The following is a 17,529-nucleotide window of genomic DNA, read 5'->3' as shown; positions in this document are numbered from 1 at the left end:
ATATTCATTTGATTTAGCTCAAATCATGTAAGTACTCAGGTCCCGAGGTGAAAGGTGCAATGATTTCAGTTAGAACATCTCTGATTCAAGTTTTGGGTTGAAGGCTGGAGTTTGCATGTCCCTTGTTCTTTTAAAGAAATGTCTCTTGTGATTAATAAAGTATTTGTATTTTATATTTTTTTTGTCTTTTCAGTTTGTGTGAGATTTCTAAATGAAGAAATTAAAAAATCTGGCTTCAATACTGTGCACTTCAAAAATGTAGTTTCCTTATCCCAATGAATGAAAGCCATAGTGATAATAAAAAACCTTTTGTGAAGTTCTGTCCTTGCTTATAGACAGGCAGGAGCACATAATGTGGTTACAATAATACATTGAATATACTAAGGACCAGGTTTGCGATAAAATGACATCCGTCACGACTTTTTCAATCAGTGATTATGTGATATATAACCTTAAACCTGAAATCAGATGAGTCGAGGACTGATGCTGCATGCTCGGGGTTCACACCTGTGCTGAAATGGTTCCTTCCATTCCATCTCTTCAATATATTACACTTAAAACATAACAATACAGACTTTTGTGCATTAAGGTTTCCTCGTTGACAAAGCAGAACAGGCAGAATGTCTTCTGTACAGTTTAGTTCGTGTTTGCTTGGGTCTTTAAAGAGGTTTGTTCCATATTGGTTCTCACCACATTGAGGTGACTTCTTGCTCTTTGTGTCCAATTGAACGGTGATCGCTTTACAACTAACCAAAAGTGCGAGCCAGAATGCTGACTGTATATGTTTTAATTAGGTATCTATAACCACAACGTCAATGAATATGACACAATAAGCAATCTGGCAGATTTCAGGCTAATTTCAGCCAAATAGGGAATCAACAAATTGGGATATACAGAGATACGTGCAATGAAGAACTGCAGATTCCCCCTAAACAGAAGCCGTGTGCAGGATGCTAATCCATTAATTTGGATATCAGAACCATATCTATGCACGTGAAAGCATTCAATTGCAAACACTGCGATAAATCCAACAACATCCGTCATTTGAATATTATTAGAATATATTATACTTGTTGCACCCTCATTAACTGCACTCAATTCCAAGTGTTGATAAAAGAAAGGCTTTTAAAGTGAACGGCTATGGCGGAAACAGATAAGGCCTTGCCACTTTTATCAGGCAGCTTGTGGAGTAACCTCCGTCGTATCTGATGGTTTTCACCTAGAGTGACCTTTCCCGAACAGGAAAAACACGGGCAAAAACATATTTCATCTAATTTATTCCTGACACAAAGGTCACATCTGTCACCGAAAACAATCATTCACACTGACAGTGTAATTTAAAGCCCGTTGGTTGGACATCAACAGAAAGACATCCCGTGTTGATGGTAAACCTGCTGATCTCAGGCATTCATTCAGTGAAGCCATTTTAAAAGCAATCAGCGGAGCTTTATGCAACTAGTCCAGGACGGCTAGCTGCTAATGAGCAATAAATCCAGACCTGGACCATTAACTGAAGCTAATCTGCTCATTACATGTCTGAGGTGACGCATTTTGGAAACACTGGCAATGTCACGGTTTAAAATAAACAGGAAACTTTGAAATTTTACCATCTTGTAGCAGTGAGATAAGAAATGTAAAGTTGACTGCTGTTTATATATATACAAGAATATTTTTTATTTTATTTATTTGTGTATTTTGTATTTGTTCACTTTGTTTTGCTGTAGAAATTATTGATTCCAAAAAATAAATAAAAATTCTGAAAAGTTCTTTTGCATTTCAGGTTCACATTTTTCATTTAACTGATAAAATAATGTTTTTAGAAGGGACTCTTCTTTTCTCATGTAAAAAACTACAGATTGAAGATAATTGGCAGGGTTTTTGTGCATTAATGGAATGAAATGTTGACCAATCTGATTTTTGGATTACCGATCAGATATTTGACTGAAGAAATTATAATGAATTCTGAATTAAGTTGAAATGAATAAAAAATTAAAACATAAAGCAGACTAATTTAGCAGTTTGTCGCTATTCAAAAATCTCTTTACTTATACTTTTAGAAAAGGATGGCTGTATTGGATTTTACATTATCTATTTTGTTTTTGTCGTTTTTCCATCACAAATAATTCATATATGATTCAGTCTCAACAGTGTTTAAACAATTTGTTAGTTTGTTGTTTAGTTACATTTACAACATCAAAAAATAAATAAATAAATAAATATTACAAAAAAAAAATTCCCCTCTTGCCCTTCGCGGGCTGTCAAACAGCTTGGACTGTTTTTCTAGTCCAAGCTCAGGTCCTCTACCAGAGGCCTGGGAGCATATATATATATATATATATATATATATATATATATATATATATATATATTACCTCTATTTTACTGAATTTATGATAATGTTTGTTTGTTTTTTTAATTGATGGGTTACATTTATATGAAAAAAACTAATTGTCTGGTTTAGCAAAAATATTAAAAATCATAGGTCAGGTATAAACTGGTTAAAAGAAATCCGCAAACAAACAATAAATAGATAATTTAATTTCTTCATTCAAGAATGGTCCAAAAATAAATCTGGTAGTATTTGGTAAAATAGCCAATACTGCATGGATCAAGGCACATTTTTGATTTAACAGAAATAACACTTGAGAGCCCAGATTTGTTATCTACTTCTTTTTTTCACTCTCTTTGACACTTAATTCAATGCAAAAACGGTGAAACACACAGAATGCAGTGTTTATTCAGGTCACTCATATAGAAAGTGGATTTCGATGCAATCGACCGACACCAAATATAAATCTAGTTTGCATTAAATGAGTTTGTGCAGAGTCTTATCAAGAAACATTAAAAGGCACGTATCCTTTATCTGAACCGCTTTTCTATTGCATACATCGGCTGTAAACACAATGTGGAGATAACCCAGCAGCATCTGTGTATCCGCCCTGCATTGTATTCACGCAGTGTGATCTTAAACGCTGCTGTCGACTGGTTGAGCTGATGAGGTCTTTGAGACGGGAAATAAACCAGGAAGGAGTGAGCCGTCCCTCAGCCTCTCCCTCCATCAAAAAGAACATTTGGTGCCTGTTACTCGGGAACACCTGAGCAAAAGCGAAGCTCTCCTGACACAGAGGTGGTGCTGAGCGCCGTCCTCCCCTGTGATTTACCACAGTGGGGGTGGGGGTGGCGGGGGAGTGTGTGGGGGTGGACAATCCACAGAACTGGCAATAAATATCCCTGCTGGGGGAAACTCTTAGCTGTGTTTTTTTTCTGCTGTGCAAGAAGAAAAAAAAAGTAAAGGGGGGGAAAGTGGCAATACATCAGCTTCAGAAAGTGGGTCAGAAACGCAGTGGTTTCTCCAGGTGAAGCAGGAAATTACACCTTTAAATGGTGTTACTCACCAAAGTGGACATTTGATGCACCTTAAATTAATTCTGGGATTATATACATATATATATATATTTTTTTCCAAACACTGTTATTTCAGACCATTGCGCTACACTCCTGACATATTGACAGTGAAGGGAGAAGAAACATAATGTATATAATAATTAGTTTCCAGGCTATTAAAGTAACGCTTTAATTACCCTAAAGATTATCGTACGTGAGCCAGTGAAAACTAATAAAACCATGGCGGCCTACAGATCTTTTGCAGCCCGTGTAATCTTACTGTGTGACCCGAAAAATCTATTTACAATTTTATTTCTTTTGATGATGGTCCTGAAACCTCTGATTGGGCAAGTGATGGTATTTGGTCAATTCTGTTTCTCCTTATGTCAAAACCAAACTTTTTTAAGGCTCATTTATACAACTTCAAGTAAAAACATTAAACTTTCACCAGGGAACACCAGCAGCCTGATCTACTGAAGGTATTCTGCAAGTACAAACAGAATCATTGCATACTCAGATGCTGCTGTCTCACAATGACCTCTTTTTGCTGACTGTACAGTAAAATATTTTCTGTTACTTCACTTTTGAACGAAACAATCATCTCCTGGTTAACATTTATTTAATTATTTTACTTTCTGTTTTGTATTTAAGGCTCTGGCATGCATAAAAGGCTGTCACAGTATGTCCTGCAGCCTCACGCCATCTCTGGTTTCAAGCTCCTTGACCTCCACTCCTCGTGACTGATTGCTGCTCTCTGCCCTGATGACTTTCACCTGTGTCTGAACGGGTTATGGTCTTCACCTGGTGACAGCGCAATATATTGGGTCTCCACTGTGTGTCTTGTGCTTGTTCATTTGTTTTCTGTGTGGCGACGGTCCCTGGGTTCTTTGTTATTCAGTCTGGTCTTATGCAGTCTTGACACTGTTCTTTCTCAGTCCTTCGTGAACTCGTGACAGTAACTTCCTACACAAACACCCCAACTAAACTTTTTTTTCATGCGACTGCTCTGCTCCACCTAATCCCTCTGTGTTTGAATTCCCCTCATTGTGCTCCTGGTGAGCTGGAGGCTTTATGGTCTGGTGTGATCTTGGTTGAAAACTGTTCAGTTTATATTTTGTGTGAAATGTTGAAACCTTTAAACCAGGGTAGTCAAAGTTATTTCACTTCAGGCTCCACATACAGCCCAATTGTTCCTTGAGTGGTAAAATAGTGTCATAATAACCTTTGAATTCAAACTTCAACGTTTTTCTTTGTGACACAGATTATACGTTTTGTAAAAGTTCACTAACTATCCGTATTTGTACCCTGAATCACAGACATCTCATAGGGGTAATTTTGCTTTAAGTTCCAATGAGAGAAGTTATGAATGAACCTTGAGCCGCCACCATGAAAATCCGATGTAAACAGTCGGACAAACGATGAACTGAATGGGGAAAATTCACACGAATGGCTCAAATCTTTACATAACTGTGAATGTGGAGCTTAAACACTGCGATTATACAAAGACAATGTATCTTTTTATAACATGGATTGCAGCATATAAGGATGTGGATGAACCAAAGTTTGAAAAACAGCTTCCCAGTTTGATGAATGAGCTGTTCAGAAAGGACATGCATGCAGCAATAGCTAGCCAACTGTGGCTGTAATAGGAAACAAAAGTCCAAGGTTTTGCGTGTCCGGATGGATTCAACAGGACTTTTACTTCAACATAAAGGAAGCACGGAAGCTCAGTTTATGTCACTTTCAGTCAATACCACTGAGAATCTCTCATACGTGGACAAAATATTTCCCTAGAACGTTGTCGTCGTGTTGAGTGGCCACAAAGTACGAATTAATGAGGCGTCGTCCTCAAACATCACGATCAACCGTGCTGTGTTTGACACGCATTCCCTGTCCATCGCCACAAAAGCCCTCCTTAAAAATGCAGCGAGGAAAACGCTGCTCTTTTAGAAGCTCGATAAAATGTTGTCAAATGAAGAATTGTCACCCTGTCCTTTTGATGCAACACAACCTCCATCAGAGCCAGTTTATTTGAAATGCTGTTAAATTCACATTCAACCTGCCTGATGTCTTTCATAATGGTTACATAAGACACCTAAAAAAAAAACCAACAACAACCCTTATTTCAGCCTGGTGTTTTACTGCTTTTACTACCAGCAGAGTTGCTGTATTTCCATCCAATTTGTTCAACAAAAGTACAAAAGAAAAAAAAAAGTTGTCAAGCTGAATCTGGTATAAAAATATAAGTTTGGGATGGCCATGAGGAAGTTTATTTTATTTATGCAATGTTTACACTTTCAGAAATTATTCTGTTTTCTGGTCAAAGCATCGCACAGAGAACAGATACATCTATTCATAAGGTCTCAGTAACTAAAGCCAAAGGCACATTTTCCATTATGATGACATGGATCATCTTTTCTTTGTTATTTTGTTCCCAACAGTTAACCCACAAATTGCATTGGAACAGACTAAATGAATGAATCAATATTCAGACCATAATTAGACTGCAGAAAGGGCCCTACATTGAACTAGATTTTAGAGGTGCAAATGCTGAATGCGTAACTTCTGTTAATTAAAAACTAGCCCTCTAATTGCTTCTGTAATTAGAAAACAACATTTCACCCCCTCCAAAAAGAGAAAAAGAAAAACAAACAATTGACCTCCATTTATGGAAATGAACAACATTAATCAATAGGTTTGGTTGAAGTGAAGTGCAAAGAAAAGCATCAAAAACTTGGGACTAAATAATACTGGCGTGAGTGATGTATGAAGGCTTGTCAGGATTGCATTTCACTGTGCAATACAGGAATGACAACACTGGGCTACTTTGATTTCAAACTGGGCATGTGTTGGGCAAAGAAAACAAGCCAGAACAAGCTTGTTGTTTTAGTTGTTGTTGTTGTTTGTTTTGTTTTTTGTTTTTTTACTGAATCCATCAATAGCAACACTAACAATGGCAACAATAACTACACTGGCAGAGTCACTGAGACACTCGGGTATTGATGTTTGGATAGCGAGCCAGTAAAAACATGAGCTCCAATGTGTATATTGTATATTGTATATATGCAATGTGAAAGTGAAAGCCTGCACAACATCACCAAAAGGGCGGAAACACCCAAGATTTTCTGCTCTCACTCAGTTTGTGACATGAAAATGATTATTTATTAGCTTGTAGAACAGAATCAATGCCAATGAATACCTGCAGCTTTAAACAGTGAAGGGCAGAGGCAAAATAAAGTATGAAAAGCACACTTGTGACCGGGGGGTGGGGGCGGTGGTTCCCAGCTCCAGTGTGCAGCATGCCTGTGAAAATCTGGGTAACGGAAGCAAATGAGAAATGCTCTCGCCTCATTCATCCACCGCTGAGGTTGTCCTTGAACCAGGAACAACCCCCCAGCTGCTCCAGTGGAGCTGCACAGAGGCCACATACAGGAAAGCATGACTGGGTGAGGCAGGCAGCTTCCCTGGTGTGCCTCTATACATATGTGAGGCAGGTTGTAGGAGAGGAAAAGCATCTGCAAAGCTCTTGTAAAGAAAGGAAGGTTAAAAAAGAGAAAGGGAGGGGGAAAAAAAAGGAAAAATCTTCAGAAGGAGCCGTGTATGTTAATGCCTGCTGGCTCGAGGGGGAGATAAAAGGGTGATCCAAACATTGTTTATTGGAAACTGTGTGCAACATAAATCATGTAGCAAGAAAATGGAGGCAATAACTCACCTTTCGCTTTGCTTTTTGTCCCAGCCACTGATAGCATGAAGGGGTAAAGCAAGGAGACAGCAAGTTAGAATGAGCAACACTGATAGCTTGATGATAATTTGCCTTAAAAGCCATGACAGGAGGTGTAAGATTAAATGCTTTGAATGTGGAAATGGGAGTCGAATAGTCGGTATTAATTTACAGCACAGCCTCGTGACATGTCGAGTGTTAGAACTTAACATCAATACAACTTTAGCAACAGAAAAGACATGAATACCAATATCACAGTTTAATCACTTTCAGCTCAAAAACAAGCTCAGTCGTATCATTAATTCTTCATCAAAACATGCATCTGTAGCTGCTGGTCCACGTAATAATTACAGTTATTTACTCGGCACTTAGAGCAAAAGTCATAGAACGGCAATTAAATTGCTGCAAATTCCCTCGTATTCTTTTCTGTTGTGACCTAAACGGCACTGCTCACTTTAAAACCGACCCACGAATGGAAGAAACTAAATGTGTTGTAATTATTACAGACAGACAAATCTCATCCGCGTTCAAACGGGGAATTAAAAACAGACAATAAATTTTATCTTTTTGTTTTCTCAGTCCGCCTCGGTTTGAAATTTGCACTGTTTTGGAATCTTGGTGGTGAAAACATGCGAGGAAAATGTACCAACTATGCAGCAACTGCTGGAGCTGCGAAGCTGTCAAGATCCAATCAAGGTCAACAACATTATCAAAACTAGTTCACTATTATTCCCCCCAAAAATGTTATGAATATCTGAGGTATTGATATTTGTTTCGCTATAAATAAAATAAGTATCCCTGTATGTGCCTAAGCACCACATTTATATTAGGTTCATTCAAAAAAAAGAAATCTGCCTTTAATTCCATTAATTTATGCTGGACAAAACAACAACAAATAAACGCTGTAAAGAATCTGGAGCAAAGTATGTTCCTGTTAGGAAGTGGTTATATTATCAGTTATATTCTGCAACTTAAGTACAAATGAGAACTAATATTTTTACTCCTCTGGAGGATTTCAGGTCACAGCAGTACTGTTCATAACGAAGACAAAATGCAAGCTACGAACTGGGCAATAATGTAAATTAAATAGAGTAATAGATCATTTAGAAGTAGGCAATATGACTGTAAAAATTCAAATCATCAAAGGAAACACAAATTCAACATTTGGGAGGAAAACAGAAGCTTTGTGTGAAAAGTGTGTTTTGTAGTAATGCGTAATTGGCATTATATTGATAAAAGGGAAATAATGTATAATTTTCTTAAAACATGGAGCCTTTTTGGATCAGGATTATTCCAATCAACATGAGTGCATAAATGACCATCAACAGGTTGTTAATCCTACAGAAAAAAAAAGTTATTCATAAGTAATAATTCCTGAGAAGGGTCCCAATCAATGACTTTCAACTTTCACCTTCAGTGCCAATTACTCCAGGTGAGCCGGCAGGTTAGTAAACAGTTTATTTTCATCATCACTCTAGAGACAAGCACTTTCTTGGGGTTATGTAAGCGAGAGATGCTGAGCTGTGTCTCCAATAATGAGGGCCGAGTGTTACTACCAAAATACTTTAGACTACAACAAATCAACACTACATTTTTTTTTAAACATCTCCCAGTGTACACTGCAAAACCAGCTCTTAATGCTATATGCAACAAAGCACCACAGAATAAGATCCAGCAATTCCTCCATCCATCTTCTGATCCAGACGTCTGTAAACATTTCCAACAAGAGAGCCGTCCCTGCTCTTGAGCAATCACGTGTAATCGTGAAGCAGAAAACCTCTCAAACCTTCAGAATGACGATGTAGTTTCACTATGTAGAGTAGAACTTCATGTCTTTTGTGTCTGGCGACATCATGTATAGAAAGAGCTTAATTAAATGTGTCAGTAGGGATCATATTCACAGACAATATCTTAAAATACTTAATCATTACATTTATCAGCTCTGACTGCATGTCAAAGAGTTTATCTGAGTGTTATAATGTTAAATGAGATAATAATAATTAAAGCTGGAAGCAGCGTTGAACAAGCCCTCACACTTGCGTGCACATTCATTGAATTTTGGCTTACAAACTGCATGTTGCCCATGAGCTTCTGTATACCGTCAATCCATCCATCTTCGACACCCGTTTATCCACTTTGGGCAATTCAGAGTTAACTAATTATCCTCAAATCTATGTTTTGAGGCTGTGGGAGGAAACTGGAGAACTTTGAGAAAACAAAGAGAGGAAACTCCACACGGAGACAAACTCCCGGCTAAATAATTCAAAGGCTAAAATATATAGCATAGGTGTCAAACAATTTTCAGTTCAGGTTCACATACAGTTTCATCTTGGGTTGGCCAAACCAGTAAAATAGAGCGAGTTCTGCTATTCGAGTGCATTTTTATAGATCTATGGAGACTCTACAGTGGATCCGACTATCTCATGTATATCATTGACGAAACCCAAGGATGCAAAAGGGTAGAGGACAAGGATTTTTTTTGAAGGTCAGAACTTGGAGTGATCCCTCAACCGACAGATTCGACTGTACAACTTTCAGTGTTTACTCTCCCAAGAAATGATGACCAAACACAAATTGAACCATTAGTATAATTTCTAAAGTTAAATTAACATTCATGTAGTAAATGCACCAGAGAAAATTACATATATTCAATACTATGTTTGTCTAATTCTTTTTACCCTTCTGCCAAAAAAACTCATAAACAGCGATAACACACCTTTATATAGTTGCATATGTACATGCATTCCCCTGCACCGCCCATAATCTTGACCCACGCATTCAGTAAAAGAGTAATAAGTTCATGTTAAAGATAAGGATGTGTCTCAGAGGTGCTTGTGATGACCTACAAATTCCATTCGTAAAAGAAGTCGGTATAAACAGAAGTCTAGCAGTTGTAGTCCATGACATTCAAATTAATACTTGAACAATCACACACAAACAAATATTACTAATTGGATTCCCATTATTATTTTAAAACACACTGCAGCTTTCATTGCACCCCTGTTATATTGGTGGCACTGGACTGCAGCTAATATTTTAAACCTAATTTGCATATTGTCTTTTTTTTTGTTTTGTATAGTCTCTTTATTCCTCTTGGAGATATTATTTGCCTGCATTTAACTTTATTTCTAGGAGGAGTGGGCTGCTGCAGTGACAGTCAAACATTTGAATTGAAGTCTCTGGTTGAAGATACTAACCACAAAAATTCACACTCCACTTATTCTTTCAATCAAGATTTCTTCTCACAACTTGTAGAGAAAAAAACGACCTCCAAGAAGAGGGAGGGAAGAAGACATCCCTGTCCATCTTGTTTGCTGCAAAAATCACACCCTGATTGACATCAGCAAAAACATTTCACATGAAGAATGTCGCCAGATAGAAAGTGTATACAAAAAAAAAAAAAAAACACCATTTATTTGAGATGTATAGACAAACGTGCGTAAGACCTAAAAAATTTCAGCAGTAGCGGAATATGCAGACGCCACAGCCACAACTTGATATTACTTCTCTACAGTGTGACTGTGCATACCGATTGATGTCCTCACAACACCGGTAATACTGAGCCACACAGACACACGGAGTCATGCCTCTCGAACAGCTTTCTCGGCACACATGTCATTATTGTTAGGATGGATGCCCAGCAGTTATCAAATATCAACAGCGGGTAAACACACGAATGCAGCACTGATGAGCACGTTGAATACAGATGCAACTCCGAGCAGCGGCGTGATGATAAGAAGTCAGAAATTATCCTTGACAACGGGAGAATCAAATGATGTGTGCACAGTGTGAACAATACCAGCGGATCCTCCAGCTGGAGCGGGACGGCGGCCCGCTAGCGGCAAGACGCTTCCAACAACAGACGGGATGTTGTCGGCGCACGGTGTATTTGTGGACCAGAGGTGGAGGAGAGGTAAAACCCACAAGTGGAGGCTTTTTTCTCGACGAGTTAAAAAGTGCTTTTGTCAGTCAACCCCTGTGTCCACAAAGAAACGGCACTTTGCGTGACCTCAAGTCAGAGCAGATTTAGGAAGGACTTTCACCGGGAAACCTCCTGTCTAGCTTCACCGCCAGCTTTTCTTCTGAAGCTTCATTCGCAGAGAGCAAACAAAGCAAAGAGGAACTAGAGGAAAAACGCACACACCACAGCAACAGGCAGAATATTACTATTAAAAATAGTTATTATCAGGATTATTTTACAACATGGGGGTGCTTAAGTCATAAACCAGGAAAATTGCAGAGGCTTGAGTCACAGCGTCTACTCGGGGTGAATATCTATATTATCAAATACAATAAGTGACTGTTCTTGATTTGGATCGATCACTTTATTCATATTGTGTTTTGTGCGACCAAAAATTACAACCTTTCAACACACCCACAAAGGTTGAACGACACACATAGAAAATCTAAAAACAGCCATGTGTCCGTCAAGACATACTTGAATGGTGTTTCTAACCCACCAATTTAATTTAATTAATGTTTTTCCTCATTTCAAAGAACTCTGAGACCTTTTGTTAATTCACATTAAATCTTTGACACCTCTGCTTGACACCTGTTCGCCTCACTTTTGTATTTGTTGTACTTTCATTAGGGTACTCTCATGATGATAAGGGTTCTACAATGACAATTGATATTGTTTGGGTGGGAGGAATTTAAAAACCAAACAACTGAACATGGAAACAATTGCAATATCTCTTCAATATATTATATTGCTGTTTTATTGCTTGTTTAATTGTTTCCAATAATCAAGCCTGATCTATTGAGTGTGATTTGGGGGTTAAAAATGAAAGGACACCAAGTTAAAGAGCAACAAATTGAATGAATGTGATAAGGTAATGCAGACACTTACTTTCAAAGGATAAAAATGTCACTGTCAATTAATGTTATCAATAGTTTTCTGGATCAGCTGTTGATGATATGTTTTAATTTAAAGATACTGGAATTCAAGGTGTTTACAATGATCTAATAAAAAAAATGGAAAACCATTCAATAATGTATAATTTGAAAATAATTTGAAAGAGGAAACTAACTTAATCTGCTTTAAAAGTTCCATAAGCTCTTTTGAAAAGCTCAGACTCCTTTTCTGAGGAAACAATGTAAAACACAGCTTTGTATGTAAAACAGAACAAAGTACACTCTTACAGGATTAGCAGCCATTTTCACCTTCTTGTTCCGTTTATAATGCTATTCTCTATTTCGCTGATGCAAAACATCTGCTGCTAATGCTGCACTATAAATACTCCTACTGAAGTAATAATGTAGATTTAATGAAAATCTGCAGCAGGATTCCCATGATGTATATTCTTTTCATTTTGCACGTGTTTTTTCTGTGTGTTCTTACATAAGTGAGGTCTGTTATAACACGAGAGACCAAAAAAACACAATGTTTTCCAAGCATTTACGTTTTAGTGAGAGACTTTAAGGCTGAAGTTATGGTTCAAGTGGCCAGCGTCATGTTGGTGTTTAGGCTCTTTGCTGGTGTTAATAATCCCTACTATTGTGGCGCTTTTACATATTTATATACTAATTATGAGATTTTCGTTTTTTTGTCTTCTAAATGTCGATGATGTGCAGCTCATTTCAATACTCAAAGCTGGCAGTCCCACGAGGAAGACCCAGGGAGACTTCGAAGACTATTTCGATATTTAAAAAAAAATCATTATTAAAATCTGATATTATGTTAAACCCTCTGCTTACATTATATTTCACATCTGTTTCTTCACAACACAATCCTGAGCAAGTAAGTGATGCACAATGAGAAAAATACAATTTTGTCAATGGCTGTCAACATATACTCTAGAATTTAAAAGATGTTATTGATTATTTATGCAAAACTTTCATTCATGATTTGTTTAGTCCTCGAATTCCTGTTTAAAATGCTTGATTTAAATGATTTTCAAATCGGATACATCTTTAATTGATGATCTCTCTTTTAACCAGTGATAAAAATGTGGAGGGTCACATTACAGATGGGGAACGAGCCCCCTATGTGCCACTATCCCCTCAAAAAAAGTCCTGCTTCTGACATCCCAAATAGGTCAAAGTAAATCTGAAGTTTGCAAGAAGGACAAAATGTTTATCCAAAGAAAATGGGTCACTTCTCAGTGATCCATGAACAAACTGTTATCTGAGAAGGAAACTGGGAGGATCATACCAGCAACATAAGCCACTCTGCTATCTAATGGAAAATTCATTGTTTTTGACACTCATTAATCTTTCCACAAGCCTCCAAGTCTGTGCTACTTCCCATTCTCCACCTACGTGGAAGTTATTAATCTCCGACTCCCTCCAAATTTAATAGTGTTGACAAAGTCAGACACCATGATGAGATTCTCCTTGCTGTGAACTGGAAATGTTTGCAAGCACATGGCAAGCATATCAATATATTCCCTCTGAAAAGTGTAAGACTTTGACATTCATATGAGGACTCTCACTAAAAATCAATAGCGGAGCGCATCACAACACACTCCGTTGCAAATCAGTGTATTTAGTACACTTATGTTTAAATGCATGAGTGTACCTTTAAACCCAGCTTCACAGAGTATAGATGAATTTATTGAAAACACTCGGTTCTTTCTGCTTCATCTAACCTAAATGACCTGAATACATCTATATGAGTCCACTCGGGTCCCCGTGTAGTTCGTGAAGACGATAATAAGCTGGACGATAATGAGCTTTCTCAAATGCACACTTGTAATAAAGTAAGACTGAAGCTGTGCGTCTGATCCACTGTAAACGGAGGGATTATCAGTTTTGCATTTCAAATGTGTCAATTACAAATGGAGTGCCATCATCAGCATGAGATTATTTTTTTCTTTTCTTCACATGCAGGATGGCATAGTGTAGTAGTGATGAGCACTTGCAGTCAGAGAATATCAGTTTGATTCCAAACCCTAGTATCCCCCCCCCCACACACACACATTTTTTCTCATTTATTCATTAAAAATATGGTTTGAAGAGAAAAATAATACAGTGATGAGAGTCACCACTTGTGCTGAGATCTGAATATGTGTCTGGAAATCAAAGAAACCAAGGGGAAAAAAGTGACTGATACAAGGCTTTTCTGTGTAGGTTTTTTTCTTCCATAATCCAAAGACTTGAGGTCAACTCAAACTGCCTTTTTTTGATAGATTACATCAATCTTTGACAGGGTGTGCAACAATATTTATTTTTTTGTTCTTATTTCATTCAAAACAGTAATTGCTAAGTGATGATGAGATATTTTATCATCTTTTTCTCCGTGTGGAAGCACTTGATTGAAACGTACCGTCAAAGGATGAACACAAACGTTAAATATAAAAGTACCTGAACATGTGAAAGTAGACTGTTCATTGTCCTTCAGTTGTGCTCGTTGCTCATCTTGTACACATTTTTTGTTGGTGTGCAAAAAGGACAAATAGATGAGAGAATATAATCAAAAGTTAGTCGAAAACTGTTTAATTCAGATCGTTTGTACGTTTCGAAATTTAGATTTTTGGTCATTTTTTTAAAGACGGTAACCAGTAGAATAACGCACACTCTGTATGAATGCGATTTCAAAGCAGCAGTGATCAGATTTAACATTAAAACGTGTTTTGTGAAAACATTCAATGAATTTTCCTTCTGAAAATATACATCATTGCATAATTTTTCTGTTCCAGTGCCTCCTCAGCGGGGTTTAAAAATGTGTTTGTCCTTATGACCTGAATAGCAAAATGGCAAAAAATAACTGTTGTTTGGAAAATAACCCTTGAAATAACACAAGAGGGTGCTTTCAAGATGAAAGAGTCCCAACAAGACTGCAGCAAATATGCATGACTGACGTTTATTCAAGGATGCTCCATATGCACGCCTGTATACAATCAGAGAGCGTGCCTAAAATAATCTTATTTAATGATGAACAAATGAGGACAATGCAAAACACTCAAAAAGACAAGGCAGCACCAACAACTACCTAGCTTTACATAACAATCTGAGAGAAGACAAGGGGAGCACAATGAGAAGGAGAAATAAGTGGTTGCAGGATAATCAGGGATCCCACACTAGACGGATGAATGCAGGATGTGCCAGAACAAAGCAATAAAATGGATAATAGCATGTCAATGACAATGAGATAAGGAAGCTACAAGGAAAAAGAGAAACACAACAAGGCAGAAAGATGGGACTTTGGCCAGTTTAGCCACACGAGGCATGAATTCTGCAGCCCGTTTGTTTGCTGTATTTGCATTGTTTCATAGTGAAGTCTGTTCATTTATCTGTCGGACTCATTTCTGAGGCCTCGAATGCCAGCTCGTCACAAAGCAATCGCTGCTGATTCCTGCGGCGACCAGTTTAACCAACCGCTGAGAGGTCCGTCTTCTCGTGTGTCAAGAGCTGGCCTCTGTCCCTCAGCTGGCCACGGATGGGGTCACCGCTCTTCTTCTGCCAGTGTCACACGACAACCCCCCCCCCGGTACCATGTGGCCATCACTAACCCCTTTGACCACTTCATCTCAATTCAGCTCACATGCACACACCCATCACTGGAATCACGGGGCAGTTTTAATAACTGCTCCAGTGAGCTGCGCACGTTGCTGGCCCACAACTTACAGTTGTATTGAAATTTAAGGCTTCAAAGTTCTGTATTTTGTCCATCTTAAGATTTCATAGTTTAGTGAAATCGAGATCATGAGCAACGACCGTACCCAGAGGTGTCAAACATAAAGCCTGTGGTTCCAAGCTGGCCCGACAAACCACCACCGTGAAAGAATGCTACTCCGTTGTGATATGAAGTAATGTGGTACTGTAAAGCCACTACGTGTGGCATCAATGCACAAGTCGCTGGTTATGATTAAGAAATTAGGATTGCAATTGCAACCACCTGAAAACGGACTGGGGAGCTGCTGCCTTTCTATACAGTGCTCACAAGCCAATGATGAGATGTTCCCAAGGTGGACCTTTTCAAAAACGCTCAGGCTCCATTGTCATATACACATGGGGAAAAGACACTTGCTGGAAATGTTCGGGCTTCATCCTGCACAGACAGTGGAGACACTGCTACTACACATGCGCAATACTGCCGTAGTAAACCGCTCCGCTGCACATGTGTGAGTTGGTGGACAACAACAACAATGGCGTCACCAAGAGTCTCATGACTCCCAGTCCATATTCTGCTGGAACTTGATGGGTTTTATAGTTGAATCACCTGAAATAGCAATCCATATTAATCTTTATAATGTAATTGTTCGTTCCATGCAAGCGTGTGTGTGTTTTCATTACAATCATCTCCTTAGTACAAGTATCTTAGTCAGACCTAATCCTGGTTTCCCAGATGATGTGAGGGAAGATGGGATATTTACCTGTCCTTAATCTGTTTTGTGAAATAGCTTTGGCAATTTTTATATATCAAGGACATGTGGATTGATTGCGTAAACCTAATTCACACATTTTAAGCCGGTACTTTTTAATCAAATTAGCAGCCTCACTCTCCTATGTCCTTGTAGCTGTAAAAAGTTAACCATGTGGTGGTGAGGGTGATTTTCTTCGTAGCACTCACAACTGTCAAAGTGCCTTGTCCCTGACTGAGAGTGAACTATGCTGGACAGATATGTTCATTTGGACTGCATTAGTGTAACTGATTGTAGTAATAATTATCCACACAGAAAATAAAAGAGCATTTTACAGGAGAATGCAGCTCTTGATTGAAGGTGGGTTTTTGTTGTTTCTTTAGTGGCAGGATTTACTGTATATCCTGAATGATCAATACAAAGCTTCAAGCAGCAACCAACAAGTAAAAACATTGCAATTTATTGGAAACACCGTGCCACAGCTGGTGAAGTTCAATGTCTTTTTCTTGTTGCCTTGAGTTTTGTGAATAATTCAGCGTTTAGTGGATTATCAGTGAGGTTGAGCAGTAACAAATGGACACCGCCTTCAGCTTTTTTTATATGATAATACCAAATGAATTACTCGATTAAAAGAGTCTCCTTCATAAATAGCAAGGCCTTTCAACCAGCGCAAGTATGTCGGGTTTTTTTTTGGGTTCCCTCTCTCCTTTCCCCAGGCGGCACACGCTCTGCCGTAACCGTGCATCTCAGTCCAGAAAAACACCCCAATTTAAACACACTTCTCAAACACTGAAAGGTAGCATTACAGCCACGCGTATTGTAACCTCCCGACAACGCCCCGAACCAATTCCTTCTTTCAATTTTCTCATCTCGTCTCTACTGTGTTTCAATTGAGGCACTTCATGTAACAAAAGCCTACGAGTCTCCCTCCAGTTAGAGCAACATGAACGGGGCGAGGTGAGCCAGAGTAATCGAGAAAACTTGATTTCACACAGTCGTGTCGAGGTGGAGCCACTTTGGGATGAATAAGACCCACTCATCTTTCCATGTCACGCTGTTATTGTGAGAGTAAATACCACATATAATCCTGTGGCACTATAGTGGGGACTGACAGCAACC

At 38.4% G+C, this 17,529-nt stretch overlaps 1 protein-coding gene across 1 annotated transcript in view; it reads right to left on the bottom strand.

Annotated features, from left to right (window-relative positions):
- cadm2b (cell adhesion molecule 2b) overlaps nucleotides 1-17,529 on the bottom strand; it is a gene marked incomplete at both ends in the record, with an annotated part of 192,951 nt that overhangs the window by 60,163 nt on the left and 115,259 nt on the right. The window contains one exon of the mRNA XM_080514005.1: nucleotides 7,097-7,123. Coding sequence (XP_080370131.1) covers nucleotides 7,097-7,123 — 27 coding nt within the window. The remainder of the gene's footprint in view (nucleotides 1-7,096; nucleotides 7,124-17,529) is intronic.

This window comes from Blennius ocellaris (genome assembly GCF_963422515.1).
Source record: "Blennius ocellaris genome assembly, chromosome: 2".
Classification (NCBI taxonomy): Eukaryota; Metazoa; Chordata; class Actinopteri; order Blenniiformes; family Blenniidae; genus Blennius; species Blennius ocellaris.
The sequence above is the reverse complement of the archived record's forward strand: the minus strand, read 5'-3'. Positions and strand labels throughout refer to the sequence as shown.